The sequence below is a fragment of the Wyeomyia smithii genome, chromosome 1, assembly GCF_029784165.1.
Source record: "Wyeomyia smithii strain HCP4-BCI-WySm-NY-G18 chromosome 1, ASM2978416v1, whole genome shotgun sequence".
Taxonomy (NCBI): domain Eukaryota; kingdom Metazoa; phylum Arthropoda; class Insecta; order Diptera; family Culicidae; genus Wyeomyia; species Wyeomyia smithii.
This window is the reverse complement of record NC_073694.1, coordinates 15,125,237-15,144,940: the sequence shown is the minus strand read 5'-3', so window position 1 is coordinate 15,144,940 and position 19,704 is coordinate 15,125,237. Positions and strand designations below refer to the sequence as shown.

General features: G+C 42.1%; 2 protein-coding genes and 1 long non-coding RNA gene across 5 annotated transcripts in view; 1 reads left to right on the top strand and 2 right to left on the bottom strand.

The window, feature by feature from the left end:
* LOC129718851 (NADPH--cytochrome P450 reductase) overlaps positions 1-11,835 on the bottom strand; it is a 43,922-nt gene extending 32,087 nt beyond the window's left edge. The window contains exons 1-2 of one of the 2 annotated variants that reach the window (XM_055669999.1): positions 11,643-11,835; positions 10,796-10,880 (exon numbers count right to left, since the gene is read on the bottom strand). The gene's annotated coding sequence lies outside the window, so the exon portion shown is untranslated. The remainder of the gene's footprint in view (positions 1-10,795; positions 10,881-11,642) is intronic. The other variant, XM_055670000.1, reaches the window with a different exon arrangement.
* Positions 9,830-17,295, top strand: LOC129718855 (uncharacterized). Of its 2 annotated transcripts, XR_008727065.1 has the most exons (4): positions 9,830-10,011; positions 10,070-11,999; positions 12,082-12,363; positions 16,647-17,295. It is a non-coding gene; the product is annotated as an uncharacterized LOC129718855 (long non-coding RNA). The 2 variants fall into 2 exon arrangements; XR_008727064.1 differs by having other exon boundaries at positions 9,830-11,999.
* On the bottom strand, positions 17,287-19,253 carry LOC129718853 (elongation factor 1-gamma). Its single transcript, XM_055670005.1, has 3 exons — positions 19,099-19,253; positions 18,727-18,876; positions 17,287-18,672 (listed from the first exon to the last, which is right to left on the bottom strand). Exons 1-3 carry the CDS (start codon positions 19,105-19,107, stop codon positions 17,539-17,541), a joined length of 1,293 nt encoding a protein of 430 aa, XP_055525980.1. The 5' UTR covers positions 19,108-19,253; the 3' UTR covers positions 17,287-17,538.
* Positions 19,254-19,704: the final 451 nt, after the last annotated feature.

Sequence of the window (19,704 nt, the reverse complement as noted above, 5' to 3'; positions counted from 1 at the left end):
TTCTCATTGTATAAGTTTTACTGACTCACTACTTTTTGAAGGATCAAAAAACGGCGCCGGCCTCATCCTTGCAATCAGGTGGAAATAAAGAAGGGATGTCAGTGTGACCTTTGTTGTTTCGAGATCGTATTAACCTCTGCATCTCCACAAAGATCACAAAAAGGTCATTTTTGTTAGTAGGGATGATAACTGGTGAGTTGGACGTTTTTAAGACACTATTGATTACGAAATTTTCTCAGCTTTCCAACGAAATCAACAGAAATGAGCTAGCTATCACACTTCTTGTGATAGAGCCCGTTAAAGGCAAACACAACCGGAAACCAAAAAACTGAATAACTCTGCAGTAGTTTAATTTTGACCATATGCGTAGAAGGATTTTTTCATCAAATAGGGTCCTCTATCACCCCTCGAAGGATTTTAAGTGAGCTACCTAACACCCTGTATAAGCTGATTGAGCATCTTTACTCAGTCGGATTAACAAAGGTTAAACCGGGAAGTGTCCGGAATAAAGGCGTAGCTTATTGCTTTTAAAGTGGATTAGCAGCTAAACTAAAAGAATTAGGAGCTTGGTATCAAAGAACAACTTGTATAGTAGACTTCAATGTTTAATTTGGTTAACAACAAAACCCATGTTTATCACAGATTTCGGAGAGAAAATTGCATTTCAGTTCTCCAAAAACATTCGATTTCACATGTGTTCCTTTCTAAGTGCTTCTTGTTTTCTCTAGTTTGACGTTTTTAGGACACTATTGATCACGAAATTTTCTCAGCTTCCCAAAAAAAACAACAGAATTGAGCTAGCTATCACACTGCCTGTGATAGATCTTGTTAAAGGCAAACATAACCGGAAACTGGAAAAAGTGGATAACTCTGGAGTAGATGAATTTTGACCATATGCGTAGAGGGATTTTTTTCATCAAATAGGGTCCTCTATCACCCCTTAAAATGTTTAAAGTAAGCTACCTAACACCCTGTATATATTTGATATTGGTTTAGACCAGCCGACAGTGAGAATGCTGTTGGGGCCACGCTCAATTTCGTGTGGTTTATTACATTAGGAATAGATTTGTTCAGCTTTCTGATTTGAGACCAGTTTAAACCAACAGACTTGGTATACCACTCGTGTCACGCACAGGTGTGCAAAATATTATACTATATAATTCGATTTAAACCAATATACCTGAAGAAGGCTGTTGAGGCCACACACAAGTGTGTGTAGTTTGTTTAGTGACTCTAGTGAACATCAAAAGTTTACTGAGCTCTATGTTTTGTAACCGGTGTAAACCGGCTACAAAGATACTGTTGGGGCCAGGCACACATGGGCGTGATTTGCATCATAAAATAAACAAACCTAGAAGCACGCACAAATCATGTATGGACTATACTGGCCTGGGTTTGAGTGTCAATCATGGTTATAACAACAAAATTATTGAACAAAAGGGAACGCTCTCACCAGTTATAATGTAATCCAGAGACATGCAGTTCCCTCGTTATAACCAACATCTCTTGTAGCGCCGAAAAAGATTTGTTTTTCGAAAGATTTCAGTTGCTTTTGATTGAAGATACTTTGACCGGGTTTAGCTGCCAGCTGCTTACGTTGCGACTGGATTCAAAATGGCACAATAAGCAAAGACTTCAATCTTTAGTTTTATGCTGTCTTCTTGGTTTACATTGGCATTCCAGTAGGGGAATCCAGTAGCATTCCTTTTCTATGACGTATACGAACAACGTATGATTAAGTTGTAACCAGACTTTTCTTCTGAAGATGGACGGTATCACGCCAGAAACTGGCCCGGACGAACACATACGATTCGTGTAGATTCTCTAGGATTCCTCACATTGAATTCGTGGGCGTCCTTGAAAACGATTCCTAAAAAAAGAATCCTCAGGAATGCCCTTTTATGGCTCTAGGATTCTTGAATGAGAATCCTGAGGGGAATCCTCCGGATCGTGTTTGCGATTCCTTTCACGATTCCGTCACCGAGTTAAAGGTATCCTGGGGATTCTTACTCAGGATTCTTTAAGGGGGGTCGAGTTCTAAGATAAATTTTAAATATAGAATTCCAAGAGTCGGCAGTGATTTCTGTAAACTACGTAACGCAAACTAAGTAACGCAAAGAATCTGGATATTAGATCCCTTCCACCCTAAGTAACGTTTGGGTTTGGTGAAAACTCCTCCCCTAAAATTACGTAATGCAGTACAACCTCTTCCTTGTCAGACCCCATATTAAAACTTTGATTGCAATGCTCTCAAGAGAAGTCCATTCTTACTGGTCAGCTGTAGGCAAGGATGGAAAAACTCGTATCGCATAACAATCATTCGGGTATCATTTCTGAACGTGCTATTTATAAGCTTTCAATCCTAGCAAACCATCGCTATTAAAAGTTACACATTCTCAAGCTTGCAAGAGACAACTTTGAGCAAAGAAATATATGGTAGCTTTCTTTGATGATTTTGTTTCAGTATTGCCTGCTTTAGGCGGAGCGAGCAACATATAGCGAGTGTTTCACGAAAGAATCGTAAACGATTGCACTCAAGCGATCGCAATGATTCTTTCAAATGTTGGTTGCTTGTAGGCGTAATTCGGCTACTCCACGTCGTGCTTTCACCGTGATATACAACGATGATTCTTGGTGATTTCAAGTATCAGATGCTAATGCACCATGCTACAATTTCCGTAAGCATTGATGATACCTATTTGCTCCGGCAAGCAAACAATTGAACGCAATCTAACGTTCATTTGGATTCATAATTTTGTATCACTGGCGATAATATCTCAAAGCTTCTCGCGATACAATAAATACTATCGTGTTTGAATCATTCAGTCTCCTTCTATGGTATTCGGAACTCTTAGAAGCGAAAAACAATCAGCAGCGTTTCTATGGAAAACTTGTACGCGAGTGGAAACAGTTGAACGATAACGGATAAATCAAAGAACACATTTGCATGAAATATTGCTAGTGAGTGAACTTTTCCATGCTTAGCTGTAGGTTAAATCATCGCCTCCTCCAGTGCAAGTTATTTTGACCCAGCAACAAATCGCGCTTCTCAGACACGCAAGGTGCTAGTTAGTATAACAAATCGCAACCGATTTTGTTTTCGCTCATTTTTATCTAACTAACATGTAATCTGATAACCGTAGTTCCGTCCGCACCACATCGCGTGCCAAACAAATCCTCCATACAGGTAAGTACGAGTTTTTCCGCGTGCGGCTCTTGATCTCTGCACTTTTGACCCGCAGTGTGCGGTGTTGTGTCTGCTCGACTAAACCGCACTGGTTCAGCCAGTACTCGGGTAGATGTGAATCCCCTTGGTTGAAACGATTACTACAGAATTATTATACCGGGAAACAAATCGTTCAGCACACCTTGATTGCCTCTGCCAGGGGGGTGATTCGGTGAGATTTCTAGCGCACTGACTGAAAGGAATCTTCTAGAAGTGATTCTCGGAACGAACGAAACTACAGTGTTGCCGGTGATTGTGATGCTACGGCCGTGACAAGCCATGCAATTCACGGCCACGGCCACGGTCATTAGCCATGGCGCTTTTTTTGCTGTTAAGCTCTGAGACGAACAAGGGGGTGAAAAAAATTGATTGCACATGATAGTAATTGCTGATGACGCTACCAGGTTAACAGTTGAGTAAACCGACGCTGCTGGGCGACGTCAATTTTTCGCTGACGTCATTTAAGATATCCGAGAGATGCCTGGAATCAATTTGCGCTTTCGGCGGTGGTTAGCGATTATCGTTACTTTAGTGTTTATCAGAACCTCAGAATTATATTCAAAACTATGATGCAAATCTCGATTTTCTGTGTTGGTGCATCCGTCACTACTACTACTACTACTAAGGACCAGCTTCAAATGGCTGGTTCTGTTCAGTTGTTTAATCTTGAGCCGCGCGTTTGTTACTCTTATTTTTATCTTGGTTGACGATTGGTAGATTACGCTATTTTCTTTTCGGCGTTCGGTCTTTTCGCTCGATGCCTACGTGACTGTGGCTGAAGACCGTCGCTTGGCGCCGTGACGTAAACAGTTTCACGGGCTGCTCTTTAACCTCACCGCGTGGAGTTGCTAATTGGAATTGTATATAAGCGGCTGCGCCGGCCAGACCAGTATGGCATTTGTCGCTTTGATAGGTAGGGGTGCGGCGGTGGAGTGATGTGAGACGGAACAGTAGGCTGACACTGCTCTACACACCGTTTAGACCGAAATGTATGCATTAAGGCGAGAGTTGTGCCATTGCATCGGTTTCCATTAAAATGAGTAAAAAAACATACATACGAGGTATTAGCAAAAAATTAGCAGTATAGTGGTAAACGGAACTAACAAAAGCAATGATAGGAGAAAATAGTTTTCAAGAAAAAATGAGTATTTCGTGCCCATTGACCAATTGTTCTGCTCTGAGTTTGTTTAAATGCGTTCTTGAGCGTGATTCATTTTTCCGAAATCCGTGACTGAGTGACAGGCCAGAAGTGGAGAAAATAGCGCAAAGCCTCGGCCGTGATTCCAATGCCTTGAAAAAGCGTCATGCGTTTGTAATTTAATAAGCACATGGTAGGGTAAGGAACGGCTTAAGCAGTAGCGCCTATTTTAATCGGTCGAAGAAAACAGGCCTAGAACTCCTGCATTTTGATCAATATCGACAATTTCAATGATGGAAACGAAAACTTTGATTGTCTAGCTGTCTTACGAATATAAGAAATATCGTTAATCACAAAGAAATCTGTGAACAAAGATCATTAGAAATAAATCGACCTATATTGCAGCCATTGAGGAGCCACTCCGGGTGCTGAAAAAAAACGCTTAATTAATTGGTTATTGTTAAAGTTTGCTAACTTAGTTTTACAATCTGAAAAAAAATTCTGACAGACAAAACGATAGAGAACATATTGATATACTACTGTTTGAATCTCACCCAACACGTTTCGAGTATTTCGTCTGAATACACAGGCGGTTCCTAAAGCTGCTTAGAATATGTTCCCTACCCTTGTTATGGTAGATATTGTTCCACTATTGAGCGGAACAACAGAGCATTAAAACCTTTACACAGAACAGTTCCTAAAGCTCAAAAGGACTTCAACACACCAATTATTGACGATGATCTTTAAACTTTGTTAGGAAGATATGTAGATGTCAATATCAAAGACCTCGTGATGATACTTCGAAAATTATTTTTGAAGAGTTTATAAAGAAAATTGAACAAACATTTTTTAGATTAGTTAGTCTTCTAGTGAACCTGAGTGCGTTATCAGGTTTCATCTCAAGGACCGCCGACAATTGTCTACCATAAAAACAGCGTCGGTCAATCTTACATGACCTGAAACAATTATTATTCAACGAAACAATTCATCCAACTGATCGGCTGAAAGTCAGCCTAGGCGCTTACGTATGATAATGGTTGCGAACAGATGTCAAATATTTTTAACAGCTTGATTGTTATCGTAACCGCGTGTGAGGAACATTTGTTTTCAATTATCGAAACCTACGAACAATGGAATCAGAGAATTTCTACTGCACGCACCCGGTAGGTGTCGGAAAATTTAAAGTGCGCGAACGTGTTTGAGACCGTTTACTTTGAGAATATATTGATGTAGGTCAAAAATGGAACTTTAGCAAGGTTTGTATTTAATGCACTCAAACGTTAGGGGTTGCTATGAGTTCAGCTGAGTTTATCTTTGTTTTATGAAACAATTCGAACCGCACCGAAATCAAACGGATTATTATAATTTGAGGTAGGACTACGTACATCTCTACTAGACTGGGGTACATTCCTTGGAAACTGAAATAAGCATGTAATATTGGCTTGAAAAAGCGCACTCCCGGATTAGACTATGACAAGCACGCAGAGTAATGCGAAGGGGACGCGGAGAAAAATTTTTAAAACATGATTTTTGGTTTCTTCGGTAACAAGTGGTGCATGAAAACAGTAACCGTGCACATTTCGTCTCTGGGATTTCACTCAAAAAACATATTATTATATAACACCATAAAGTTCTTTACAGTTGAAATAACTTATCAGTTTAGTGGTTACAGTGATTTTTTTTCCTGTATGGACTTCCTCACTGCGATCAGAATCGTTGATCTATTGTGAGACAGTTACAATTATAATGAAAAGAATTTTTCAATTTGTTGTCTTCGTACCATAGCTACAAATCATGGCCAACCTGGCAACATACCTGTAATGTTATGCCTATGGTACCACTCACTTTTTTAGAAAAGATAGTAAGGTACAAGCCAGGCCGGGAGTTTGCGATGTCTTCCCACTTGCCTGATGTGCTCTGGAGAATTTTCTACTGGCCTACTGTAATAACTGAATCTGGTTCACCTATAGAAGAAGTCGCTTCGAAGTCTGAAACCAATTTCTGATTCTCTGGTGGTTTTGCTGTAACCCGAGTTTACGGAATTTGAAGTTGGAGTTTTTAAGTTTTAAATAGTTTATTTGACACGAAGTTGGAGTTCGTCAATATGCAATTCCAAAGAAAATATGATTGTTATGATTCGAGTGTAGTCTTGCGTGGCGAATTTTCTGTAACTGCACAGAAGCGACACTGACCTAGTTTTTGGACAAATATTGCTATACATGGGCAATTTTTAATAGAACATTCTGAAGTCCGATTATATCCTGATTGTGATCACTTTGGCATTTTGTGAAAAAACTTAGGGCTTTGTTTTGTTTCATATTCATGTTTGATTTTTTTAAGCTTTTAGGCTATGAATACATGGAGCTTTGCCAATTTTTATGTTAGGCAATTTTTTTCAGCTTAATCATAATATTAGCTAACTCATTCAGACGCATTCTAGTTTTCTCAGTGCATTTTACCAGGGATTTCGCGCGCGTTATTATGTTCGGGCCCAGTTTGACAGTTTCAAAAACTTTGATATTTGGTGGCCGCGCAAAATTGTGTATATTTTTTTATCATACAAACCACGCACACGTGTGCCTGGCCCAACAGCATCTCTTAATGTTAGTTGTTAGTACCCCATTCGTGACAACCGGGACGGTCAATGGGCAGGTATACTTGAAGGAGTGCCTACAAAAGCGTTCTTTACACTTCTGAGGTCACACAATGGTCCTACAACTTTCTGGCCGGATTTAGTTAAGCATCTCAATCCCCCGAACGCACCTGAACTGCGACCAATTGAAAAATACTGGGCCATGCCATTCAATTCTTTAACTATTTGTTACCGAAATTGGCCCTACGTCACCAGGCTCACCAAACTCAAATAGATGCTCGACTCTCGTGAAGGCTCTCACACTAAACGCAGCAGGATTATAATAACCGAAGTTTCTACTATGGCATTGGTTTTCTAACATATAAAAGGGCCTCAGCATTCAGCATACGTGGAAATACACAATGGAACTATTTATCATGGATAGCAGCTTCTAGAGTGTCAAGTCCAAGTAAGCGGCAACGGTCTGGATAGGATGGTACATTAGTAAGATCACGCCAAGGTAGATCTTTCAGGGCCAGTCGAATGAATCGTATCTGTACACGCTCAAGACGTAGGTTCCATGAAAGCTGGTGCAGAGTCCAGACCATACTAACGTTTTCAAGTAGGGGGCATACTAGTGAACAATACAATCCTTCCACAACGAGGGTCCTTGAAGTCACGCGCATTGTTTGCGAAGAATCCCAATTGTCTTACTTGCTTTCAAAATAACTGCAGCGCAGTGTTTATCAAGTCAGCTTTCGGTCAGAAATAACTTCAAGATCATTTACGCAACGGACTCTACGATAACAGTCCTCGATGTTGCGAATCGTCAGGATATTTTCTAATCATCGGCGTAAACTAATCTGCAACCAATCTCAAAACTATCAGCGACATCGTTAAAGAAAATAATGGGGAGAAGCGGCCCAAGGCTACTACCTTGTGGTACACCAGACTTGTTCGTGAACGCAGACGGTACACCGGATCCCAGCTTTACTTGCAAAATTCTATTGCGCAGGAATGGTTCAAGCCACTTAACGAACCGATATGAAGCCCTGAGGCGGGATATTTTGTTCAACAGTATTTGATGATCGATTCGGTCAAAAGCAGCTTTGAGGTCCGTATAAATGACATCAACTTGTACTTTACGTTCAAGTCCTGAGATGCAATTCGACGTGAAATGCACGAAAAAAGACCACTACTTTCAAAGACCGGAACATATAGGAGTGCTTCCTGCTTTGGGAACTTCCCTTGTACCAAAGATTTGTTGAATATGGTGTAAAGTGGAGCGGCTAGAATAACAATGCAACGGCACAAAAGCACGGCCGGTATTCCGCCAGGACCTACAGTGAACGAACATTAAAGTTTCATACCGGCGGCAGTAACCATATCATGTGTAATTTCGAAGATGTCAAGAACAACAAGATCTGCTGGTGCACTAGCAGCGGCACGCGCAGCATCGTTATTTGAAGCACACTCGGAGGCAAATACAGAAGAGAAAAACTTTGCAAAAAACTCGCAAGAATCCGAATCCTAGCCAATACATGTCCGTAGAAATCGAGAAGCATTTCCGTTTTGAATTAACTACATAAATTCCAATTTTTTTTCGAGTTTCTGCGCAGGTCCGTTTTAACTCCCGATACGTACTACTTGTAGAGACTTGAATTCGGCCGTCGTTTACGTTTCAAAACTCTCAAACTATGATTACTCCAAGCAGGGGAAGATGGTTGTCTGAAAAAGGCAAACTATCTACAAGCCATGATCCAACAAATGTGCAAAAGTTTGCTACCATCAAGTCCGCATCGTTACTGTCTAACAGTGCTGGCCAATCAATGTTCGGAACAAAAGCATTGAAAGATTCAAAATGGATTTTCCTATAATTTAATACTCGCCTGGAAGAAGGGAGACTAGATCCAGCAATCGTTCGTGGAGATTCATAATTATTCACCGGTAAAACACAATGGTTTGACAAAAATCAATGCTTACTATGATCGAGGTTTTTCGAAGAACGCTTAAGATATTCCTGTCAATTTTCAAAACCTACTACGGCTTCGAGGTTTTCATCAGTAATCACAACGTTATTTGATACAACTTTTCTACCGCCGATTTTAAAAGTTTTAATGAAACTCAGGTCCTCGATGGGTTCAAAATTAACTACGGACTCATCATTTGTTAAAAGACTTGAATACAGCGTGTGATTCAATCAAGCGAAACGAATGTTGATCTCCAGGCTTCCACTCGATTTATCAAGAACGGAAGTAGAACAACGGCGATACTCTAAGAATTAACCAAAAAATTGTTGTGTAGTCAAACGGTAACCAAAATGAGAGGTGCGATGGCGAGGATAAAAAACAGGAAAGCATTTACTGTATCAAGCTTCTCCTTTCCTGCGTTTGATTATTTTTATATAACATATGCAAGAAAATCATCGGAAACCGGCTTTCAACAAAAGTCGTTTATTATTTGCCATCATAATTCTGTTTTGTATGCTTGAAAAGCCGGTACCATCGAATAGTTAAACGTGAAACCGTTTAGAATCCCAAACTTTCCACTTTACATTGCAAAGCCTGTTTTCCTTCGTGGTGCGCTTCTCGTACCAATGATAATTACAATCCAGCCGATCGATATCGCGCTTGCCTTTTGAAACGAATGAAGAGAAGGAAAAAAAACAACTTCGCAGGAAAGTAGCCACACGGTTCCAAGTTCACCTAGATAGTCACTGAAGCGAGGCAGGCAGCGAACGAAAATCGTGAGCGGTTCAAGCTCGATTCCGCTGAGAAACATCTGGCAACACGGTGAGGAAACTGCTTCTCTGCTTAGCATGGCTGAGTTGACCGTCACAGCTCTGTTATCTTTCGCGTTCGTATACTCTCTTATTGGTCTGACCTTGGTAGTAGTCCTCCAAGAAGCACGCTGCTGCCTGTACGGCCCTCACCCTCACCATAATGCAGTCGTTTTATGACTGCGCTGGATGCACTCGCACACTTGCGGCATAGGGTGCATAAGAGTAGCCTGGATTTAGACAGCGGTCCTTTGGTTTGAAGCTTTAAACTAAATTATCGAGTTTGGATCACAATCGTAAGTGGAGAATAACTCATACAGGAAATCTTAGAGTGTGACTTCCGATTTCATCCAGACACAGTTATCGAAGGTGATAGTGAAACTTATGACAGAAGAGATTGTGAAAATGTGAAATGTTGGCTGACGAGGCTCTTCAAAGATTGATTTGTGGCGATAAGTTAAGGCTGGTTTGGTGGCTGATTCACGTCTCATCTAGTGTTTCAGCATTCATATTTGCAGTTTCATCATTTCATTTCGTTTTGTTTCTGTTGCTACAAACCTTTTAAAATAGATACCTATTAGGATGTTCCGCAAAATTGTTTTTCAGATTTTATCAAACTGTTTTTTTTTTTATTTTTGTTTGCTGCTCTTGCGAAGGATATAGAAATTTAAATCTATACGTGACGACGAAGGGTCGGCGCATTCTACATAAATTTGGTTACCTGATTTATTTTCACCGTGACAAAATATTCCACGGCGTTTGTGCACTTAGTTACAAGTCCCACTACTTTTTTCAATTCTACGAGACACTCAAGTATAAACAGGTTTTTTTTGTCGGCAATGCCAGAATAAAATAATGTTGGAGTTGTGGAACGATAACTGGGATGACAGGGAAGTACAATTCTTCCACCAAATTATTTATCATACGATGAACCTGGAATTTAAAGTCAATCGATGTGTATTGACAATCTTATCAAATCAACCTATTGACAACAGAAATCTTTATCTTGCATAAGTTTTATGACAGAATAAGTTTACCAAACATTATAATTTATATATTCTAATAAATCAAAAAACTTACCAATCAAAGCGAAAAACAGCACATAAATCTGACGGTCCGTAGTTCCCAAGGGTACACTGGATGCGCCTTTCGGGGGAAGATAAAACTGAAATCACTAATCAGTATGTGATGAAACCCCACAAATATCACTAGAGACAAAGACCCAGAGACAGTCGACGTTTACGTATGGTAGGTATGTCCTACACAGCCTACTCACTTTTGGCTCAACACACCATAATATAATCAACAAAAGTGATTTCATTCAACTTAAGCTACACACGCACACATACTTGACTCCGAAAACGTCTTCACTCGCTTGCGGGGACAAACTCTCTTATTCAGTAGTTCGAATCGCTTAAAGCCTAGAACTGCTGCAGTCTAGACGATTATTTTGTTCCGTATCACCGAATTCAAGACTCTAGAGGCTCATCAATGAAATTCATCATTGACTCGTAGGGTGAACAAGGTGGAGGTAATGAATGATGATCAACGAAAGATAGTTGCAGTAGGTAACTTTTAGAAATCTTTCCTTTGTAAATGTAAGAGATGCTAGCGAGACGTACTGCAACTCCTGTAAGAGGTGTACGACTATCCGTACGTTTCTTCTTCCATGAGTTGCCTCGGCCAAGTTACATCGAACAGGTTTAACACGCAATCCCTCTACTCTGGCAGGATTGCTTTTCTGTATTTCTGTACAGCGCAAAACGGCTTGCATAAACCGTGAAGCTAACTTGTTTCAGCAAATTGCAAATCTGACTAGAGTTTGCCCGCAAGCACAGTTCAATCCGTATTTAATTACCATCAACACCTTCCAAATTTGTTGTCTACACTACAAAACTGAACAGAAATTATAGTTAAAATTACACACCAGCTGCACAATACACCACCAAAAACTAGTGACGGGAGAGGGCACCGGGACAAAGCTCGGGGAAGGCCTGCAATGAATAAGGCCGCACGAACACGGAAACACACACAAAAACTAACTTCACAAATCGACAACTGGTTCGAACCGAGATCACGGATTGAGTGAATGAAGGAAGACTGCCTCGCTGGAAGTCAACCAGCCGTCGCTGCTATTTCAGGCACATCGATGTTATGACTTTCGAGCAGTTTATTGACATTCAACTCGAAAGTGTTATACTTACACTACACACAAAAATCAAAACACCCAAAAATGCGTGATTTTCACGTAAATCAGCCCATCTGTGCGGGAAGGAACTTTAAGGTAAGGGCGATTTACTTACTTTGACCCGCTTGACTATAGCCGGCGATTTGTATGCCTGGTACACTTCATGGTTCATACGTAGGCGCCAAACACCATTTTCCAGTTCGCCGCCAAGGTTTGGCCGCAAGATTCTACGCTCAGAAACACCAAGAGCTCGCCGATCAGCCTTTTTCAGTGTCTATGTTCAACAGTCATAGAGGGCCACCGGGAGAATCAGTGTTTTCTAGAGTGCTAGTTTTGTACGGGTTCGTAGGCTGCAGGACCTCAGTTGGTTACGCAATCCGCAGAAGGCCCTGTTCGCAGCTGCTATCCACCTTTTTAGCTCACGGCTAACCTCATTGTCGCACGTCACCAATGTATCCAGGTAAATAAATTCGTCGACTACTTCAGATAGTGAACCTGTATATAAGAGAAATGATAAAGCACTCACCGTTAAGGCAACTGTCAACATCAAAACGGATAACGGCAATGCAACATTATACAGATCACTCGTTTTGATGTGACAGTTGCTTTAACCGTGAGTGTCTTGGCGACTCTCTGTTGTATAGGCTGACTAACTTCAGATGATCCCCCATCTATCACCACCGCAGCACCAACATCCGGGCTACCATGCTCTCTGCCAGCTACCAAATACATCGTTTTGACAGAGTTTACGACAAGCCCAATTCTCGCAGCTTTCCTCTGGACCCTCTACGGTTAATACCAATGATGTCGATATCGTTCGTAAAACCTAGGAGCATGTGAGACTTCGTCGTGATGGTGCCGCTACTCTGTATAGCACCTTCCAATGTTATGTTGAACAATAAGATCCACAACCCATCACCTTGCTTCAAACCATCTAACGTCACGAAAGCGTCCGATATCTCACCGACTACCCTGACGCTTGATGTGGAACCATCAATGGTCGCACGATGGGGGTCCCCCGCATCCGGAAGCACACGCCCCCAATGCTGACTTTTTTTCTGGCGATGAAGTTTCTATTCAGCGGCTCTAGCTGCTCGATCTATCTCGATGCCTTTTCAGCGCTGTTTCATACTTTCTTTTATTATTTTTAGTCATTTGTTGCACGATTCTCCCAGATGGTTTTTTCACTGGTTTTATACTTTACATTTTTTACTTTCTTGAAACTTTTTTACATATTTTAGACTTTCATTTATATTTTTAACATTACTTGACATTTGTGTTAAACATTTAAATTTTTTCTCACCCTTATTATTTTATTCCACGCTTTTTCTACTTATATCAGAGCGTCTTCATTTTTTTGCACATACTTCCTTTCTTTTTAAGACACTTATTTCGTTTTACCACTTCTGACACTCTTTTATTCATTATCCAATCTCCAATCTTAGGATTTATGGGAATTTTAGACAGCTTTTAGCATTTTTAATAATATTTTTCCAATGCGCTCTTTACAAAATTGTATGCACTTTGTAGCATTTTCTTAACGTTTTATGGCATTAGGAGAAAAAAATTCTAATCGTCTTTTTGTAAATTCACAATGAAGCATTTTTTTCGTAGTTTTTCACACTGTTTGCTTCTCTTCACTACTTAAAAACGGTACAAGATCTAAACCTCAATTCAATCACGTTTTCCGTGTCAGGCCAAAAGTAATCATATACAGGTCGGACTCGATTATCCGGAGACTCGATTATCCGGAAATTTGATTATCCGGAATAACAACAATATCGCACGCAAGCCTGGGGGGCTTATGCGGTCTCGATCAACTAGATTAGATGAGAGAATTCGTTATCGATATTGCTTTTTGGCACATTTTGCATGTGTAGGATAAGTACAACGATACACCGTGCCCCAGTGCTGAGTCGAGAAAATTTCCAGCTCGAAAAGATCCTCGATCTGATCGGGAATCGAACCCGATGTCACAACCGTGTGGGAGAGCTAGCCGACCGACATCGCTAACAACAGAACCACGGGGACCACAAATTCGATTATCCGGAATTTTGACTCGATTATCCGGAATTTAATTTTTTTGGTGTCCGTTTTCAATTTTTATTACGAAATTTTCTCTTTACCATCCCTTCTGGCATATTTATTACCATTAAAGTCACTTCCGGCATGTTTGGGACATTTTCGAATTTAATGAAAATAATCAATGTCCATTTTTTTTTTTTGCTTCTCAAGATTTTACCTCTTTTCGTCCAGAAATAATTTCTGGTTACGCCACTGCATCATACAAGTAAATAAAGAAAAGTAAGATTTATTTTATGCTCGTTAATCGCAAAATTTTAGTATTTTTTGTGTGATTCGATTATCCGGAAAACTCGATTATCCGGAATGAAATTTTTTTTTTGATGTTCCGGATAATCGAGTCCGACCTGTATTCGTTTTCAGAAAAATCACAAATTATAGTGTAAACACTGAAAATTTAAATATTTTGGAATTTTCTAGACATTTTTTCGATTTTTCCACCATATGCAAATGGTTACATGTTTTTCACATACTTTAGTGCATTAATTCTGGTTTTGTGGCTCTTGTCTACCATTTTCGTCACTTGTTGGCACCTGGGAGTTGGCACTATTTTAATGTACATGTTGACACTTTCATTGGAAAAATGACATTGTTTTGGTCCCTTTCCACAACCGTTTGACAACATAAGACTTTTCCGATGCTTCTCTGTTACTTTACTGACACTGTTCTGCATTTTTTTTGAGACAAAAGACATATTTACATTATTTTACCACCCTTACCTTGCTTTAACAACCAGTCTCAAGCCGTCTCAATGTACGTCGTGGGGTCCGAAGGTCGTCTTCCACCTGATCGATCAACCTTGCCCGCTGTGCACCTATCCGTCTTGACTCCGACGGATTGTTTTCAAGAACCATCTTTATCAGGCTGTCGACGGACATCCTAACGACATGCCAAGCTCACCGCAACCTGCCAATCTTGGCGGTGAGGACGACAGATGGTTTCCCAAGCAGCTCCAGGTTCATTCGTCTTCTCCACGTTCCGTTCTCCATTCGTCCACAGAAGATAGCACGCAATACCTTCATCTTCAAAAACGTCAGGACTCCTCCACAAGCATAATCCATGTCTAACGGCCGTCTTGCAGATGGTCAACTTGGTGTGGTGACGAATTCTCCTTGTTTAGAGCGTTATCCGGAAACCAACGTATGCCCTAATGAGCCGATAAATTTCTCTGCTGGAATCGTTGTCGGCAGTTACCTGTGAGCCCAGGAACACGAACTCGTCGATTTCATCACCACCAACTTGGGGGGTTAGCACTGTCGCCTCGTGAACCCTTTCCTTGCATGCCGAACCGTGAATATCTGATCCGTGGTGGCACAGGCACACATGAACCCCACCTGGTAGTGCCTCGCAAATTGTGACAGTCGACGTCAGAGTATTTGGGAGAGTACCTTGTAGGCGGTGCTAATCAGAGTGATTGCCCGGTAATTGCAGCACTCCAGCTTGTCGCCCTTTTTGTAGATGGAACACAGAATACCTTCCATCCACCCCTCCGGCACTTTTTCTTTCTCCCAAATCTTGGCAAGGACCCAGTGCACGGCTACAGCCAGTGTTTCTTCACCGTATTTCAACAAAGTTCGTCCACTCCAGCAACTTTATTGTCTTCAACCGGTCAATCTCCTTCTCCGCCTATAGGAGACCGGAGGCTGGAATCCTCTAGTTTTCTGCATTGTGGGTCAAGATCGATTGCTATACCGTCCTCGCACTCTACTGCATCGTCGTGCAGATGCTCATCGAAGTTCTGCTTCCACCTTACGATCATATCACCTACATATGGCGGTTCGGATGCTCCACCAGCCATCTTCAAGATTAGTTGCGCCAAGCTGCTCTTCCGTGGATGATTCTGCCTCCAACTGGAGCACGTAATCCTGTGCAACCCCGGTGTCCCGCAGTTGCTCAATATTTGGTCGTGGCGTTCGACTTCGGCGGATATTATACAACGGCGAGAGTTCTGAGCGCATGCCCACAGTTACTAGGTACTGGTCTGAATCTATATTCACGTTGATGATGTCGGAGAAGACCCTGCCGTCGATTAGAACGTGGTCGATTTGATTTTCTGTCGGGTGATCTCCAGGTGGTTTTGTGAATACTTTTGCGGAGGCTAAAAAGTTCATGCACCGATGGCCGTTATCATTAGACATGGTGTGCAAGCTATCTGGCCCGATTACCAGTCTGAACATTGCCTCCCGTCCTACTTAAGCATTCATGTCCCAAATGACTTTCACGTACCGTCGCGGGTAGCTATCGTTGACCTGTTCCAGTAGAATGCTTTCCTTTCCCCGTTGGGTCTCCCTTCATGTGGGCAGTGCACGTTGATGATACTGTAGTTGACCCGGCCTTTTATCCTCAACTTGCACATCCTTGCGTTTATCGCTCCTTCACACGTTGGCCCATCTTGTCCAGTACTTTGAGGCCGGTTCCAAGCTCGCTGGTGGTGCCACAGCTCTGGTGGGAGGTAGCCACCCGGTGCCCGCTTTTCCATCTGTCCTATCCAACAAAATAGCGCTTCGACTTCGAAGTTGCGGATGTAGCTCGTCGTAGATTTTCCTGTCGCATCCTGGAAAGTCTCAGCTGGAAAGCAGAGTGATTCGCCTCATTTTGTTGCCTAGGCCCATACCGATTCGTATTATCTCTTACTTTATTTGTAACAAATTCTTTCCCCAGCCCCCTGTCTCGCCGTGGGACTATCGTATCTACAAACATCAGAACGTTGATCAGCCGCTCCCAACATGAAGATCAGACGCTGTTTTGTGCCGCACCACCTTTCTGAACAGACGCTCGGGTTGGCGAAGCATTTCCTCTACCGCTAAAATATGGGTTACGCGTGGTGATCACGGTGCTATTGTCGGATGACAACATTGCCCAGACATCACCAACCAGTTGTGTCTATGTTCCAGCGCGTAGTCTCTCAAAATCATATGACTCGTGATGGTGTGAGGCAGGAACTTGTGGGGGCCGGAGCTAAGTTTGACGCTACATCCAGGTTGTCAACTAAAATCGAATGTATTTTTACTTCCATAATCGTCAGGTTGTTAAAACTTGTTATGTCTAAATTGACTGAACTGATTATCACTGGTAGCAGATTAGGGTGGAAAAGTACACATTCGTTTGTCTGTGAAAAGATGCAAAATAAATTATCAACTGATCCTGATCGGCTGCCAGTAAGCCATTCTATTTTAGGAATAAATCTCGATAGATTCATTTCCAACTGCTGTGAAAAAACAAGACCATCTGAATAAATCGAATAAAAAAACCGCGAAAAATTGTTGGCCATAAAGGATACAAATAAAGAAATAAAAAGTAGTTCGGTACATCTTAAGTAGTTTTATTTTAACAAAAAAGGGGTTTGTTTACGTTTCATATGGTGCTGTTAGTCTTACTGCTGTTTATTGGGGAAGAGAAATTACTGCTGCCATCACCCGTTCCACGGAGGCGAGGTTCACGAGAGAAACACAGACAAAGGCGCAGAGAGTACAGAACAAGCAGAATGTCTACTAGAGTCAATCCCAATCGGAGTTGTTAAGCGATCGGATCGTGATGCGTGGCGATGATGCGCTTACTTGAAAACTTTGCCCTGATTGAACTTGCGGCCACCCTTATCAGCGCCGGTCCAGGAGAAATACTGAGCCACCAGCTGTTTGGTTTCCTCTGCCCTGGGATCCAACTTTTTCCAGTCGTACACTTCGTAATCTACCTGCCAATCGGGAGACAGTTTGAAGGCCAGCTCTTGACCACGCCATACCCAAACACCGGAGATTGTGCTGTTGTTGTCCTCACCGAAGAGGCACACCGAAGCGAATGCCTGCTTGCGCATCTTGTCCAGCCGTTGGAACATTCCGGTGATCAAATTACAGCTCATGAAAACCTTCGTCAGTTCTTCTGGATACTTGTACTCGCCATACCAGATGGAGTAATTTTCCGAATCAAACTTTTCCCAGAAGTAGGGAACCGACTTCGACTCATCCTCGTTGGAGTAGAATCTCTTGAAATCATCAAAGTTAAACGTGCCTTTGGGTAGCGCGTCGAACGGATCCTTAGACTTAGGCTCTTCGAGCAATGCCTGCTCACAGGCATCCAATTCCTCGGCAGGTTCCGGCGCCTTCGGTTCCTTTTTAGCTGGCGCTGGCTGGGGCTTCTTTTCTTTTTCCTTCTTCTGCTGTTGTTGTTGAGCACCTCCAGTCTTGGCTTGGAATTCGGCAAACTTCTTCGGATCGATTTCCGCCACCTTGGCACACAGAGAGAAATTTTGCACAACGGCCTTCACTTGGGGTTGGTTTAGCACCGTGGTGAACCAACGGGTCACACTTCCGAAGGGAGCTCGGAAGGATGGATCGAAGGCGTTCTCGTAAGCACTCAGCAGTGTGCAAAATACAACAACATCGGCCAAAGTCAGACGTTCGCCCACGAGGAAAGTCTGCCGGAGCAGTCGTGCATTCAACGCCTCCAGAGCGACTTTGACATCCTGCTTGGCCCGTTCAACATTATTCTTTTGGTACTGGTAAATTCCCAAGATTGGGAACACCCAGGCGTGAACGGCCGGCAGCAGTTCGGCATCGGCAAAGGACAAAAATGACAGTACTTCAGCTTTCTCGAAATCCGTCTTCCCACGTAGCTGCTCATTCGAGACGTAGTACGCAATGGCATTGCTTTCCGTCAAATATTTACCATCGGCAGTCTCGAAAGCCGGGACCTAAAACGGAACACTTTTAGCACAACGAACTAAGAATAAATTATAGGAACCTACCTTTCCAAGGGGAAACTTCTTCAGAAACGCATCACTTTTATTGGTTTCTCCGAAGACGAAGTCCGAGGCCACATTGACTTTCGCACCGGAAAATTGAGCAGCGATCAGTGCCTTGTAGGCACGAAAATTTCCTGGATAAGTGTATAAGGTCTGCAAAAATAAAATAAAAATCGGTACAGATTAGACATATGTTGCGATTTCACTCTCTCTTGTTAGTGAACGAATATCATCCGTCTCTTTCTTTCAACCCCATAGCTAACGGTTTACGTCAACCTTCCGCCAGCGATTACGGGAAAATTTTTGGCTGCGAAAAGCCCAGCAAATATGACCAATTTCGGGGCGCTTTCACCGCAACACAACGCTAATACTTACGCCGGCCATTTTTAGCAGCGTTCCAGCAGGATGTACACAGAAACAAACTCGATTTTCAGATGGAAAGTGCAAAACTCATGCGTTTCGCAAGTACGTGTCTGCCCGCAGCGGAAATGAAGAGGAGGTCGCCACCGTCGCTTTCTGACAGCTGTCAATCGTGTTCAAAGAAAGATGGGCATGACGATACATGTAAAAGGTGGATGTGTTAAAATTGAAAGCGGCGGCTGTGCGGTAAGATCGGTTTATACGAGCGGCTGTTAATTTTTTAAGAAGCTGACGGCAGGGTTAGATTTTGTTTTAAGAAGATGTTTCGCAGCTATGGAAAATAATACGTTCACTCTAGAATCGAGCTTCGCGATTTGGATTAAAATAATAGGGGCCTTCACGTCGTATACAAATATAAATTGCTACCTGATTACAATGGCTGTTAAGCCTGATTTGGATATTAATCAGATGGATGAACGTACGCTTGGTAACGAGCAGGAAGGAACCTACCAAAAGTTTGCAGATTGCAGACTAAAAAAGCTTTCTACGATTTGAAACAGTCTCGTTGTGTATGGAGCAAACAGGAATCCGGACTAGAGCATTCAAAAGTTGATGCTTGTT